The sequence below is a fragment of the Triticum aestivum genome, chromosome 1A, assembly GCF_018294505.1.
Source record: "Triticum aestivum cultivar Chinese Spring chromosome 1A, IWGSC CS RefSeq v2.1, whole genome shotgun sequence".
NCBI lineage: Eukaryota > Viridiplantae > Streptophyta > Magnoliopsida > Poales > Poaceae > Triticum > Triticum aestivum.
The window spans coordinates 551,727,072-551,742,657 of record NC_057794.1 but is presented as its reverse complement, the minus strand read 5'-3'; the positions used below and the strand labels follow the sequence as shown (position 1 = coordinate 551,742,657).

General features: G+C 42.4%; 1 protein-coding gene across 1 annotated transcript; it reads right to left on the bottom strand.

The window, feature by feature from the left end:
• Positions 1-5,636: 5,636 nt before the first annotated feature.
• LOC123066563 (zinc finger protein BRUTUS) lies at positions 5,637-14,892 on the bottom strand. The gene is made up of 14 exons (XM_044489618.1): positions 14,505-14,892; positions 13,482-13,691; positions 12,206-12,400; positions 11,783-12,129; positions 11,132-11,357; positions 10,855-11,023; positions 9,535-10,767; positions 8,605-8,770; positions 8,163-8,384; positions 7,323-7,460; positions 6,388-6,622; positions 6,247-6,306; positions 5,979-6,050; positions 5,637-5,898 (listed from the first exon to the last, which is right to left on the bottom strand). Exons 1-14 carry the CDS (start codon positions 14,814-14,816, stop codon positions 5,764-5,766), a joined length of 3,720 nt encoding a protein of 1,239 aa, XP_044345553.1. The 5' UTR covers positions 14,817-14,892; the 3' UTR covers positions 5,637-5,763.
• Positions 14,893-15,586: the final 694 nt, after the last annotated feature.

The following is a 15,586-nucleotide window of genomic DNA, read 5'->3' as shown; positions in this document are numbered from 1 at the left end:
GTTTGCCTAATTCACATCTAGATGTTTTTTTTAAGATGTTACATCTAAGCTCTCACAAATACACAACAACAAAGAATTAAAGAAAAAACTGGGACAAGAAAAAAATATACCACAAACATAGTCCCTTTTGTTTTTTTAAAGGATACTTATATTTTGTTGGACAGAGAAACTTTCACAACAATAAACTAGCGTGATCAGGAGACTGCAATTATCAGGAAACTGTGTGTGTCTAGGGCACATCTAGATATGCTCTAGTTATTGCACATATAAGTGGGTGAATCAAGCATAAAGAAAAAAAAGAAAATATCCACACGAATCTCAACGTAAGATCAATGACATAGGACTTAAATATGCAACACTTATGGTACATCTAGATGTGCTTTAGCAAAACTGTTACTCTAAATTATTAAACAGTATGCATGCAACTTTCATATTTGTAAGAGACATAAATTTAGATGCTTTTTGTTTGGTTTGATCAGAAAAAAAATTGTGTTATCTAGACCTTGTAGCTTGAGTGCAACACTTGATACTCTTAATTAATGACATATTACTTAGATGGGCACAGATGTGCTTTAGCAAAACCGTTTTTTTATATAATAACATAGAAGACTTGATAGACACCCTGACACACCAAAAACCCTCTCCTAGGCTCCCCCTTCTCTGCCTCAGCATCTTCTTCGGCCACCGCCTAAACATTGCCGGATATCCACAACCCCCACCCACGCGCCAACCTACCTTGGAATACGCCGCCGCTGTACCACTCCACCGTCGCCCAGGCATTGCCATACATCCGCAGCCCCCACTCACATGCATGTCCGCCTTGGCCTACGTTGTCGTCCACCCCGGATCCGTCCGCATCTACGTACCCTCCGCCCCTTGCTGATGTCGTCCATGGCAGACAGCACACCCGGCAGGTGTTCGATCAAATGACATTGAGTTTTTTTCCACCTTCTCGTTGTTTCCTAGAGTTAGCATGATAACAGGGTACTCGGTGATGAACGATGAGTTGTTGTGCGATGCATGCATGAAAGGTCGTATCTACAGACTTTGTACGCATAAACCAAGGGGCATGACCTTTTGCAAATTGTGCATGCTTCATTTCATGAGCAAAAACACTCACGCCCTACGACTTGCACGTGATCCATGAGTGCAATGTGAACTCGCTAGCCCATCGGTGGTACACCATCTCCAACTCCATCATGAAGTATTGCGGTGTGATTGCACAAGTTAAGAGAATGTGGCCGCCGGTCTCGTAAACCATGGAGATTGCAAGTTTTGCTTCTTGTTACTCTTTCAGGTTGGTTATTTCATTTGGTTCACTCAATGTTGAAACTTGATACTCATCACGTTGTATAGCCCAGGCACGCTACCGTGCTGTCCCACTGAACTGAGGGCAGGGCATTTACGTTCGAACATTGTTGGATAAAGCTCAAAGGGACACAAGTGCGTGGGACGACACCATTTACGTTCATACTAAAACGTGCCGGCGTTTTGCAGGCTGCCGAGCGGTAGACATACACCATTTGGTTGATACTTTGTTTGGTTGATGAAGAAGTGCCTCTGCAGTGTGGGCTACGCAAGAAGAGGCGTTGCTGTTGGTGGTGCGTTGGGGAACTGGCCGCGTGCCGACCCGTGAATTGCTCCCCGGCCGGGGATGGAAGCGGAGGCGCCAGCGGCCATAGCGCGCCCAGCGAGGATGTGACACGGTGCCGTGCCCGATGATGGCGTGTGGATCACCGGCTACCGGAGCGCCCGACCCGATGCACACGTTGCATACTATTACTGGTCTGGCACTGGCAGTGCGGAAGGAGCCGAGGACGCTCCCAAGATACACCGCTCCAGATGCGACCATCGAGAGAAATGCCAGGCGTGCCGTGCCGTGCCTAACTCTGGCGTCTAGCCAGCATGGCGTGCACCGAGCAGCAAGCCGGCGCACCCGGGGCGCGAACCCGTTGCGACTTGCGACGCCTCGCGCTCGACCTGGCCACGGAGTGCATGGACTCGATGTGCGCACAGCTCTATGACTCCGACTACAGGCCGTTCACGAGGCTGGCCGCAGAGGTAAGGAAGGACGCGGCGAGGCGCGGCGCCGTGGCGGGGTAGGCCCTGGACGACCTCGCCACCGGCGACGTGGAGCGCAGCGGTGGCGTTCCGGATCGGCGCGCTGATCAAACGTGACCTGGTCTAGGAGCTGGTGCACGAGGTCGGGCTAGACATGCTCTCCGTAAGCTTGTGACATCAAAGGTTCCTTCGTGGTAGTGGTATACGGTACCAGGAGTTGTGATGAACAGGTATGTTTCAACCTTGTCGGAATCCAGCACCTAATAGCTTTCACAAAAGGAACCCAAGCCAGTTTAAAAAAAGAGAAAAAAGAAAAGAAAAGGAATCCAAGCCCCTCTCCCCGTCCGAGTCGAGTCGGAATCCCCCAAACCCTTCTGCTTGAAGTAATAAATCGAAGCCACCGTGCATAGAGCCATAGATCTGGCTCTCGCTCTCGCTCTCGCCTCTCGACTATCGATCGATCGACCGATCTCTGGCTTGTTGCGATGGGGAGGCGTGCGATGATGACGTCGATACCTTCGCTGCTGAGGTTGGCATGCTTCTACACTGCCGCGATGACCTTGTATGTGGCAAACAAGATGCGAGAGGAAGAGGAGAGGAGCTGGAGGGAGCGCCAGATGCAGTGGCAAGCCGCCGCCGCCGCCGCCAGGGACCACAAGACCTAGATATTGCTATTATTCTCAAATCGGCATTTTTATTTTTTCTAGATTCTGCAACCAGCTATGTTTTGTGATGATAGTATTATTTTGCTTGGCAACAAAGAAACCCATCTACTACACTTGCGAACTAACTTGTGGTTGGATGGTTAGACGGACAGTGGTATCCGAACCCACCTGTGCTTGTATTTTCCTGCATTTATTTCAGACCTTCCGGCGATGCCCGTTTAGTGGGAGCGGATATTCTTGTCGACTACGAAGACGTATGTAATGACTTCATTAATCTCAAGATGATATGTCGGCTCAGTCTTTTGGAAATGCTCATAAGGCTAGGGTGTCCGTACGTGCGTTCATAAGGATGAGTGTATGTACATACTCCCTACGTCTGGTGAAAAGTGTACATCTAGCTTCAAAATTTGTCCACAAAAGAGTATATTTCTATCTTTCCAATGCACTTTAAAGTAGAAAAAAATACTTCTCTCATCACACGGTAATAAAGATCAATAGCAATCTACACATGGTCTTCTAAATTGCTACATGCACTTAGCTCATTGAGGGTTGGGTAATTAAAGACGAGAGATGGTGGCTTGCACCTTTCCAATGCAATTTTTACTTAACTCTATAATTTGTCCTAAAATTTCTAAATGTACACTCTTTCCCGGACGGAGGAAGTATATATGAGCCTCCGCGTTTGAACTATGTTAAAGAAAAAACTACTCACTTATCTCAATAAGGGTGAAAGCCAGTGTGATCAGTTTCAATTGTCGCTCCTTCTTTTATGTCCTCTACTCTCAGCTTTATTTTATTCGAAATTGTTAAACATTATGCCAATGGCTAATCAAGGGGGATGACCCCTCTAAAAGTGCGATCTTCTTTCTTTTACAAAAAGGCTAAAAATCTGACATCAGGTTTTTGGACCTCCGACATGAACGCCTCAACATCCGATGGCAAGCACAAATCTTGAAGCAGGGATGGTGCACTCAAATGGTTCTCCCTTTTTCTTTTGTCTCCAACAACCCACTAGCCCACCCTCTATGCACTCTATCATCCCACCCCACTTCCCCTTTCGTTTTCTCTCCCGTCGCATCCTGCCATCCCCTAGTGATTCCCGCCGTCGGTGAAACCCAGCATGGGTGATGCATGACACAACACTACCTCGTTAGGCGCATGGTGTGAACCGCATCGTGCAAGGAAGACATATGCGAGTGGGCGGCCGCCCAAGATCTGTGTGGGCTAGGCAAGCCAAGAAGGTCAAGGACATCAAGAACCTTTATTTATTAAGATTCCTTATTTTCTTTTCATATGTAGGGTGTCATTTCTGATTATGGTTGCTCATGGAAATTTGAATATAAACCACATCATCTGTATTTTCTTTGAACTCACTTCACCTATTCTTGTTTCTTAATTTAACATGCAATGATATTGCCCAATGGAATGACTTGAGGGTGGAAGAGGTAGCGAGAAGATATCACTCTCCCCGTTTTTTTTTTTTTTTTGCGAAATATCACTTTCCCTCGTTGCAATGTTAACTTTTGGGATTGTAACATTGGTCAACTATTCCGGGCTATTGATCTGTTATTATTCCAGATTTAGTTGTAATTTTGGAGTTAATTTATCTAGACGGTCATGGACTATCAATCTGGACTGTTTATCTTTTATTGTTTTCATTCTTGGGTTAATAATTCTGGAGTAGTAATCTTATGTTGAATTCCTCTATATTTTGTTTGCATGATGCATTCCTTCTGCTATTAATTGTCACCAATCTTACATTCTTAAAAAGTTGATCCCAAGTCTCTCAACATGCAAAGCGTCCACCTCAACCTCCCACTAAGCAATGTATTAAAGTCCTCTCTCCCATTAAGCCATGCAAAATCTGCCACATAAGCACCTCAACGTCCCACTAAGCAATGTATTTAAGTCTTCTCTTCCACTAAGTCATGCAAAATATGCCACGTAGGCGAGTCATGCATTTAACTTATAAATTATAATTATTTTTTGTCTATGCATGTAATGCTCCCACATCATATATTCATGTTAGTCATCCTTCACATTTTTGTTCAAAATGACATTTTTAACTGCAATTCAAAAGTTTTTATTCTATTTTTAGACACTTCCTTTTATTGATTTTCAAGCTTATACTTTCTTTTCATTAGATTTAGTGGTTTTTTGTTTTCTGCTACTGCAAAACATTCCTTATTTTTATTTTCTGCTGCAAACCATTTTTTATTTTTATTTTCTTACTCTTTTCCTCCTCACCGTATGCCCCTCTCTTTCAAATTGTTTATTATACTACCATCCCGCTGCAACGCGCGGGGTATTGTCCAGTTGAATATGATTCTGTGACATAGTTTCGTTCTGCTTAATAATTTAGTAGAAATTTGAGCAAATTTCGGCCATTTTTCGTTCCAAATTTCAATATCTTTTTGTTTGTGGCTTTTCGTCTGGAACTTTCTAAAAAAAACTGAAATGCTGAATTTTGCCGAGGTCCGGTAAAAACAGAAAACGAAATGGGTGCGCTCCACGACGAGATCGCCGGGGCTGCTGGATGTTTTGTTGGTAGCGTTGGTGCCGCTGGCCGTGCTTCATTCACATGGACGAGACGAGAGCATGGGAGTCGCGCTAGCGGCCAGATGAGAGGATGTTGCCATGCCCCTGCTCGTACCGCGCGCGGCGTTCGGCTCGTCGCGAACTTGCCGTGACAGCAGTGTGCACGGTGCAAAGCCGAAGTGGCCAGTTGGAGCGGATAGGGGAACGTGGCAGTGGCAGGCGGCCTCGGTTCTATTCACGCCGCCAGTTCTTGCACTGTCCTAACGCATTATCCTGGAGACGGGGCCGGATGGCTGTAACATAGAACTATTTAGCGTTTTGCTATAGTAAACTGACATCTTAAGCTGCGTTGCTAACCAAAAGTGACCTCCATGCTCCGAACTGACTTTATTAAGCATCACAGCTATACATATGCAATGTTCCTCTGTACCGAGATATATTACATAGGCGAATTTCCAAAAGAATCGAGCAGAAGAAGAAAACAGAAAACGACTCCCTGTTAATTCGACGTGGAACAGTCTGGTGCCTCCGTCTTGATAACTCTGGTGTTGTACGAGCCGCAGGCGCCACATTTGTGATACAGCCAGTGGAACCAAGAAAGCCCTTTTCTTCCGCAGTCGTTACAGAGTATATCCTGGAGCAATCAGGCAGAGCGGCAGTGTAAATCCTTCAGTCAATGGAAAGAACGAGATCAGAATGAGAGAAATGGTGTACCTGGCACCGGTTCCGGTATTCCTCAGGAAGCTCTTCTGCAGCCAGCAAGCCGTCGAGCATTCCAAAGTACACCTACAGAGAAACAGAGGATATATATGGACTTCATGTTAATTCGTTCACTTTGCTTTTAAAAGAAATGTGGCGTTAATACAGAGGAAATCGTTAACTCGAAAACATTAGTTTCTGAAATTTCTAAATTTCATGAGATAGAACACAGTCATCAGAGGGAAATGCGGAAACAGTTTTGGTATCAAGTGGTGCAACTTACCGTCATATCTCCCAAGGATTTACTGCAGATTGGACAGGTATAGTGACTGCAAGTATATGCCTGGAGTTGACGACATTGTCAGAGTAGGCTCACAGAGAGAGTACGTCGAAAATGCCTCAGGTTGCAACTAGGCTATCATACCTGAAAGCATGCTGAATGCATGAAATGCCCACATGGAAGACCTCTAACTGCTGCACTCGACGTGAATAGGAAGTCGCAACAGATTGGACAATTCATCTCAAGCATCTTTTCCCGACATTTGTGTTCTTTCAGTTTCAAGCCGAGGCAACAGTTGCATTTCATGCAGTGGAAGAAGTCAGTGCCCAATCCTTCCCCAAGACGACACAAATTGCAAAAAGGGCAATGATACACACTCCTGTAAAGTTCACATAGTTAGACATCTGCAATATATTATGGAGATGGAAAACACATTACACAAAACACAAAACGGAACCTACTACCAACTGGCCTGTACTTTTGCACATAATTGAAATTTAAAAAGAGGTATGCACAGGAGGACTGCAGTCATGAGCCACATGATGCATTAATCATAGCATAAATGCACCTACATTACAGAGATGGTGTATTATTCGAAGCAACTTAACGGACTGGTAAGTATTCTTGGATGCAGATGAGCACGCATTTGAGGACTGGCAATTAAAGTTCAGCCACCGTCCACCAGTAAGGTATCCTACATTTTGGCTTTAGTAAGTGGTAGGAAACAAGGAAATAGAAGAGAGGTGGTAGAAGTGTTCTTTTGTAATTAGAGAACCCTCTGGGGGTTAGCTAGTTCCCACAATGACAATAGATGTCTCAGCCTGTTAACTAATATCATGTTGATATATTTATGTCCAATCTGATGTTCATGGTTGAGTGCAAAGTTTGGTTTCATATGTGAGGATAGAGATAACCATCCAAACCAAAAGACTACACAAATCATGGAGCAAACATTCATTTATGTGCGCACACACACACACACACACACACACACACACACACACACACACACACACACACAAGGGAAAAACTATTACTGCAAGAGAAACTGAAACCTAGCAAGCAAGTTCAGGTTTTACCTTTCATCATCAAAAAACTTGCATATACTGCAATAATATTTTGCCATTGATAGCCCATTGCAAGAAGGACTTTGGCAATTTGGACCAACTGGCTGAACTTTCATACATAACATGCACATCATCTCCAAAGTTGCTTTCCTAAAAATTGTAATACCACAATGTGAGCAATATCAGTTTAGCTTATTATCTCACAACATATCTCTAACAACCAATTGTACTACAGAAAAGATAATGTATTTTTATATATTACTACCACATGGCTAAGGCAAAGCAATTAAAAGCTACAAATGGGGAAGATAAGAAGTTCACAAGGCCTATGTTAGCCCATTTAAAGCTTTTAAACCAATTATTTCCAAGTGAATTTAACTTCCGGAACACATGGATGAAGGAGAAAGAAGAAAAAACAATCCAAGAGCCATGATGAGTACGAGTCTAAAATAATCATGTCGCCTTGCTACTTTACATGAGAGCAAATTAACCACTAGGTTATCCAAATCTCACTAATGGGGAAGATAAGAAGTTCACAAGGCCTATGTTAGCCCATTTAAAGCTTTTAAACCAATTATTTCCAAGTGAATTTAACTTCCGGAACACATGGATGAAGGAGAAAGAAGAAAAAAACAATCCAAGAGCCATGATGAGTACGAGTCTAAAATAATCATGTCGCCTTGCTACTTTACATGAGAGCAAATTAACCACTAGGTTATCCAAATCTCATTTTTTTTTAGTAATATTTGGATGTGTTCAAAAGGGAACGTTGAACATTCTGCTACTGTGAGAATTATAGAGTGCTAAGCAGTCAGCACAGAAGACAGATGACATTAGTTGTACTAAGTTTACCTCTCCATTGTATGATCACTAACTTTATCATGACAGAACCTGCATGTGAACAGCTTATTGCAGCAGGCAGCAACAAGCTTGCAGTTTCTTTTGTAATGCTCACAACCCAATATTTGTTTCTCTGGATCTCGATAAGAAGGAAAACATCCAGGTATTACAGTAGATCCATTGTGATCTTCTGATCTTGGTTGTGGTGATTTCTGCTGAGCAGCTATCCAGCGGCTGAAATTCATGTAATTAACAATATGAAATATACCGAGATCTTATGGGTTTCACCTCTAGCCTACCCCAACTTGTTTGGGACTAAAGGCTTTGTTGTTGTTGTTGTTGTAACAATATGAAATATACAACCAGTCATTCCAATTAAATATACAAAATCTTTGGGGTGAAACAGCAGCAATAGCCCCTACAATTTATTTGTTGTAACTTTAAAATGACAAACCTCGTCATGAGATTTTGGATTAGATATGCTTTCCTCCTTGGATCAAGAGTAGAATCTTGAGAAACCTTTCGTATCTCAGCCTCGAGCTCACTTTGATTCATTCGGAAAATGTCCTTCCAACCAGGCTTAAACATCTGATCACTCTGCTCAAGGTTTTCTTGGCTTTCTACAGGGCAAAAGGAAAGTAAGACTCGGTGAAATAATAATCTGAACCTCCAAACTGTAACATGCTATACTTAAACAGTAGAGGTGTAGAAGATTATTTCCTCGTTCATCATAAATGTACACCCCAATGGCCCAATCCCACTATTTTAGTATCTGGCATGTTTTTCTAGCCAGTTGCTCTTACGTATGATATGTCCAACTTCATTCTCCTTCACTGTTCCCCTTTATCACAAATTTACATGACCAAGGATTGTATCATGCCAACATTTGATCATTGAAATAACCCAGAGAAACCAGGTAGTCCATATTGTCAGTTTTAGTTGTTGCAAAGAAATGCATTGATATAGTTTTGCTGTCTTCTTTGCCCTAAACTGGAACCTTCTCTAATATTTCCCTTTGTCCAAGCAAACTATCAAACATCATGCTTGCAACTTTATATTCAAGCGGGTCACCACTATTTATGCCAAAATAGTTGTCATGTCTTACTTAAGTAACACAGCATTTAACTTTGAGTAAGAATTTCATATGATGCTCATTGCAAGTTATATCCTCCTCTTTACAAATAACCCAGTGTAAGTGGTGATTCTCGTATTCGTATCTGCTTTATCAAACAGTGTGGGTCTCAATTAAGGTTTTCCTATGGATAAAACATTTGACTTGTAAAATATACTACCAAGTGGAGAAAGTATATACATATGTAAAATTGTGAACAAAAACATGGTGGAAGAGTTTGAAGAGGAGAGTCTAGAAAAAAACAGAGCAGACCTTCTGAAAGGGAGGAGGCCTCATTTGAGGGGCCAGATGAAGTTGGTGAACTCTTCCACCATTCGTTTAGCCATTCATCAAACATTGTATTCTTCGTTGCCTGCTTCCATGTATCCATCATCTTGTTCTGTTCATCTAGAGTAAGTGCTGATGTAACCCAAGGTATCATTGACTGCAGAACCTCAGCTCCTGTAGATCCAATTATACGACCTACAATCTTATCTTGGTCATCCACAGAGAAATGTTTATCAAACAGTGGCCACAACTCAAGTTCTTCTCTATGCACGTGATTAGACAGGGTAAACCGGATAGACTTGCACATTCCTTGAAGCTTTGTCAAAAGTTCATTATGCTTTCTGGACCAATCAATCTCACTGTATGAACAAATATGGCCTTTTCCAGCTTCATCAATTTCATCAACGGGGTGAGCTGAATCATCACGTAAATGTGAAAGCTCAAGCAATATGGTGGATATATCTTTAAATAATTCTTCTTCCTGTTTGTGATCAAGGGTGTATGAGTGACTGACATTATGTAGTGCATCTTTCGATTCAAGAGCAGGGAAGACAATGTCATCTTCAGCATTGCTATGTGCTCTGTAAAGACCCCACAGTAAGCGAAATCTTCCGACGAACTGGCGAAGGCAAGATTCATCTCCATCAATGAGATTTCCAGATTCAACATCTAAGTACTCTAAATCTTTGCGAATTGCCTTATGAAATTTGAATATTGCATCAATTGGCCTAGAGATGCTATCTGGGCTGGAAAATGTCATGTCTGTCTCCCATGAAAAAAGACTTGAGTGTAAAGAAGGTGCAGAATAACTGGAAGACAGTGAGCGAAAAGAGTTTACAGAAGTAAATAAATCAGCACCAAAGTTGCTACTTTCCACTCTTAACCCAGGAATGTGGCAAGGTTTCTTGCTACATCGAGACTCTTCAATGTCAGTAGTTTGTGAGCAGTGATTTCTGTCGGTAATAGATTCTGCATGTTTCCCTCGCTTGACTGGCCTTGAACCGTTTTCTGTCTGCAAAGGTACTGAAAAAGTTCCGTTGCTGGCCAATGAACATGGGCAGAATGACTGACAATTTTTTAACTCATCTCCATCCAACAGGCAGCCCTGTGCTCCTGATGGCAAGCATATGAATTTTCCCGAGTTGGATGTATCCTTCAAACGACCTTTGCATGCCCAGCCGGAGAGAAGAGTAACCAGTGCAGTTTCAGAGGAAGGTGCTGTTTCATGCAAATTTGGAGATGTTTTATACAGCTAGTGCAGTATAGAGGCATAGAACAAACTATTAATTAAATTGAAAAAGGTACCTGCCAGGAACATATTCTGAAGAAAAGACTGTCCATTTGCATCATCCAGCTTTAATACAAACCATGGTAAAACCTGCTCCAATAACTTCAGCGGCATGACACAAAGACTCCTATATAGAAGTTCTCTTTGTTTCTCTGGTGAGAAATTTATCCTAGCTTGAGGAAGTACCTAGATAAGAAGGTGAACTATAGATGAGACCCCGTTGATCACATTGATAGGGAAATGCTTCCAGCTTCTTAACTACTAGGTTAGCTTTTTCTTTCTTGAAAAGATCACCTTTGTTTCCTCATTGTTGAAGTGCTTCTCCATTTCCTCCATTATCTGATCAGCCTGTGAACATAACTCAGAGTAAAAATTCACCGCAGTTGATCTGGCTCCAGCTGTTTGGATTTCTTCAATTAAACATCTAAATTTGTTAAACCGCTGTTCTTGTTCAGCATGTTCCTGCTCAAAGGACACTTCACCATCAACTGCAGGAAATATAACTTGATCCTCGGCAATACTGAAGATGAACAAAGGAGAAAAAACAACTGATCAAACAAAGGATATGAGATTAGGCCAAAACCATGTAAGCTCCCAAGCAAAAAAAAAACATATTCACAATACTGGTAATACTGCCCATTCACTGTGCTTGATGGTATCTTGGGTTTTCACAACTCCATGGTTATTCACATGAGTTGTGTGCGCCAAAAGCACCACTGGACGTCAAGGCATTTATTAGATGCATCTATATCCATATGTAATGATGAATGTACACTAAACTTGTTCATACAATTATGTGTAAGCAATGATGTATAACTGATAAAATACGAACATGTATGACATAATAGAGATAATTTATTAACTGTCATGATCCATGTTGTACAAGAGGCTATTCATCAAGATTGAAACAAAGGTGCATATGAGTCGAGATTCAAAGCCACATACCTGTGGAAGATGCACACATCTGCAATGAACTGAAGCCTCACATTGAAGGCTGATACATTGGAGAAGTCTCCAGACTGCTGGATCCTTCTTGTTTCCTCTGCTATATCACTCAATTCTTTTCGGATAGCATCATGCCAATACAATATCTCATCTATAGGATGTGTTACAAGCTGACTATGATTAGATTCTGCATATTTTCTCTTTCCAATTTTACAATTCTCGTGTGAGCATATTTTCTTGTCTGTTTGATGAGAGGTATCCTCACACCCATAACTGCCTTTTGAACAAGAATTGTCAAAATTGTGTGCCACAGTTACTGCTTTCCCTCCTATCCATGCAAATACAACCTACAGGAATTTTGAGAAAAATCAAATAACATGAAGAATTCTTATTAGGAGAAGATGCATGATAACTAATCCGGACCTGTTGGAGAAGTTTCTCTTGAGGAACTATTTTATGTAAGCAGTTAAGAATATCTTGGTGCTCATCAGGTGAAACAGAAGATGAAAGCCATGGAAGAAAATCTGCCATCATATTTACAGGGATGTTGCATATGAACTGCCAGACTAAATCAGCTTGCTCTTCGTATGAAAACTTTGTAATAAGCAATGGAAAGACCTGAAACATCCTCCGATGATTAGACACCAAAACTGTATACACTATGCTGAGATGAATGAATAAGGGAGACCAATGAATAATGACAGGGGAGGACACTAATATGCTGATTTAAGGCAGAAATAACACAAAGTGACAAATTGTCATCAAATACATAAGAAAAAACTATCAGCAGCATTTGTAAAAGTCCAAGAGAAACTTCTCGTGGTGAACTTTCATATTTACAGTTAGGTTCACCATCGAGTTTTCTAAGCTGTAAAAAACACTTTAATCAAGCTTCTATGCTTACCAGCTCATGTCTTTACACTGTTGTGCAGTAAGGTGTTGGACAATAAGAATGCACATAGAGCACAGCATGCAAAAATTATTTCTCGTATACGGGGCAGCAAATACATTCTAGAGATGCTATTTCTCTAATAGGTGGCTTCCTGACTATGAAGTCTTATAAGCAGACCACAAGTTGCATACATACTTGGAATCAGCGTTTAGGTTCCGTTATACCAGCATAGTGCGTACTTAGTGAGTAGTGACCGTGACCATAAGCTAACAGCAGATACAGAGCAATTGTCAATCGGCGGGAAAATAGTGCTTAGATAGAAGCATCTTCCTGCATGTGACTAATATTCAACAGTTCTGTACAAAATGATGTGCTTCATATTTGTTCTGTAGTTCACTATACTGTGTAAATCAGAGTAGACAAAAGAATTACTAATTTACTAAAGATGCGGTAGAAGTAGAAGCAACTAAAGGGTAACAAAGCATAACTGCATAAAACTTCCTAAGAGGAAAAGGTTATATCTAGATTTGCATGTTAATGCTTCTATTCTTACATGACATTTTATCTCTTTGCCTAAAGACCTTGAGCCAGAAGTACATCCTATGTTCCCACTTCACAGGATATGATTTCAATTATTTGATTAAAACTTGTTATTTGATTCGACAACTCCAAACTTCCTAATATGGAAATTAGTCAATTACAACATGGCAACAAATCTCATACTGCTGCCTGATAAAAAAAATGAAATCACCTTCAGTGTCATTTTAACAGTATAGCAGAACATAGTAATCAGGGAACTGAAAAAACCTGCTCTTCTTCCTTGAACATATGTTGGGTTATAAATGTTCGAATTGCTCCAGCACAGGATGCAACCTCCCTACGGACACCATCATCGTTATGTACATCAAGCTGTAATAGAGAGAACAGGTGGGCAAAGAGATCATTTTCCCTTTTGTGCTCAAGGGAATACGTCCCTGCTACATTCTTGACTCGAATATCGAGTGCTGGAAAGATAACCTGCAATCATCAAAGGCAAATGTTAAATTCAAATTTTCACTACAGTGTGAATCATGGTATACTTAATTAAAGCTGGCTTAGAAATTTTCACAAATATATCAATATAATATAGGGAGTCAGTCTAGAGTAAATGATAATAGGCCATAAAGTCCATGCTCTGAACAATCAACATATCAGAGGCACATCCCTTCCCTGTAAATATGTGTTGAACAATTAACGTATCACAGGCACATCTCATACCAAGTCAAGCAAATGCCAGGAAATTTCATTTTTTGGTTATATCTCCCATACCCATGCCAAGTGAACAATTAATTAAACACAGAACCTTTTCTTTTGCAGATGTTAAATGTAAAGAGAAAATGATGTACTCTGAGATGGAATCCTGTGGCCAAGGACCAAGGTTTACCGGTTCAGTTTAAGGCATGCCTAGGCCTTTGCATCAGAATGCTAGTAAAATCGAGGAAATGCAGTAATAAAAGGATAATGTAGAATGCAGGGAATAGTTCACTGTCACATGGTGAAGTATATGCAAGATCGTAAGCGTGCCCCGTATTACTTGAGCATATCACCATGACAGCATACCTACAAACTCTGTCCATTTTCAGATCACGGCAGTGTTACGCCTCACTCTGAACCCCGAATCAAACCCAAATCCTCGGAACCTATCCCACAATTCAGCGGACCTGAACGCCAGCACAGTCACAATTCCGCATTCCAACACATCGTAGCCCAATTATCCGTCACAAATTCACCGATAAAGCTAATCCGAACTCAGAGGCTCCGGGCGCGCCATGAACAAACAAACAGCCGTACCGCGTCCTCGGCGTCGCAGTGGTGCCTGTAGACGGAGAAGAGGAAGCGGCAGCGCGTGTCGAGCGCCGCGACGTCGCCGTCCCCGCCGCGCTCCGTGGCGAGCCGCACCGCCGCGGCGTGCAGCCTGTCGAGCTCCGCGCGGATCGCCTTGTGGAAGTAGACGAATATCAGCACGGGCGCCTCGGCCGCGGACCCCGCGGTGCCGGAGCCGGAGCCGGAGGCCGCCGCCTCGGCCGAGGCGGACGGCGGGGGAGGGGTGCGCGGGGCCACCGCGGCGATCGGGCCGTCCCCGGCCATCGGCGTCGGCGCCATTCTCTCTGCTCGGTGTGTGCACGCGGCGTCGGGCTCTGGCTCTGGCTCTGGCTTGGGTGGGTTTCTCTCTTTCTCTCTCCTGCAGCTTCGTGTTGTTTTCTGGGCTTTTTCTGTGTGGTGGTGGCCAATCACAGGTGGAACGGCGCCAGTGTCCGTTGTGGGCTCGTGGGCTTGTGTGGTCCCACTAGACAGTGAGATTGCATTTTTAAGATAAAAAAATGTGCACTGGTTGTCTTTGACGCTTCTACCCCCATTTCCATGTTTTCTTTTACCATCTCCATGTTAACTCATGCAATAGACATTTTTTTATATATAAAAAACTCATGCAATAGACTTATGTTTCACCTCTGAACAAGAGTTAGACACAAAATGTATGTTCTGTACTAAAACAAGATTTTTAACTACGCATCATCATGTCTTATATTAGTTTACGGAAGGAGTATATAAGGATGTTTGTGGTTCACTAAAAAAACCTAGTGCTCCCTCTGATGCATATTAATTTTTTGTCATAGGCGAGAGCGTTAGTCCTTTTTCGCAAGGAGCCAAACTTTGTTTGTGGTCCTTCAAGTTACACATCACTCAGTCGCATGATAGTGTTGATAGTGTATCTCACGGTAGTCGTCCCCTAATCGAAACATTTTTTCCCTCCAATATGCCTGGGAGCTTTGCATTGATAGATAGGGTGAGAAGTACAAGGTTTGGGACCTCTAGCATGTACATAAGAGAGGCGTACTAGAGGCCCTCGCGAGCAGGAGAGTGGGGTTGCTCAG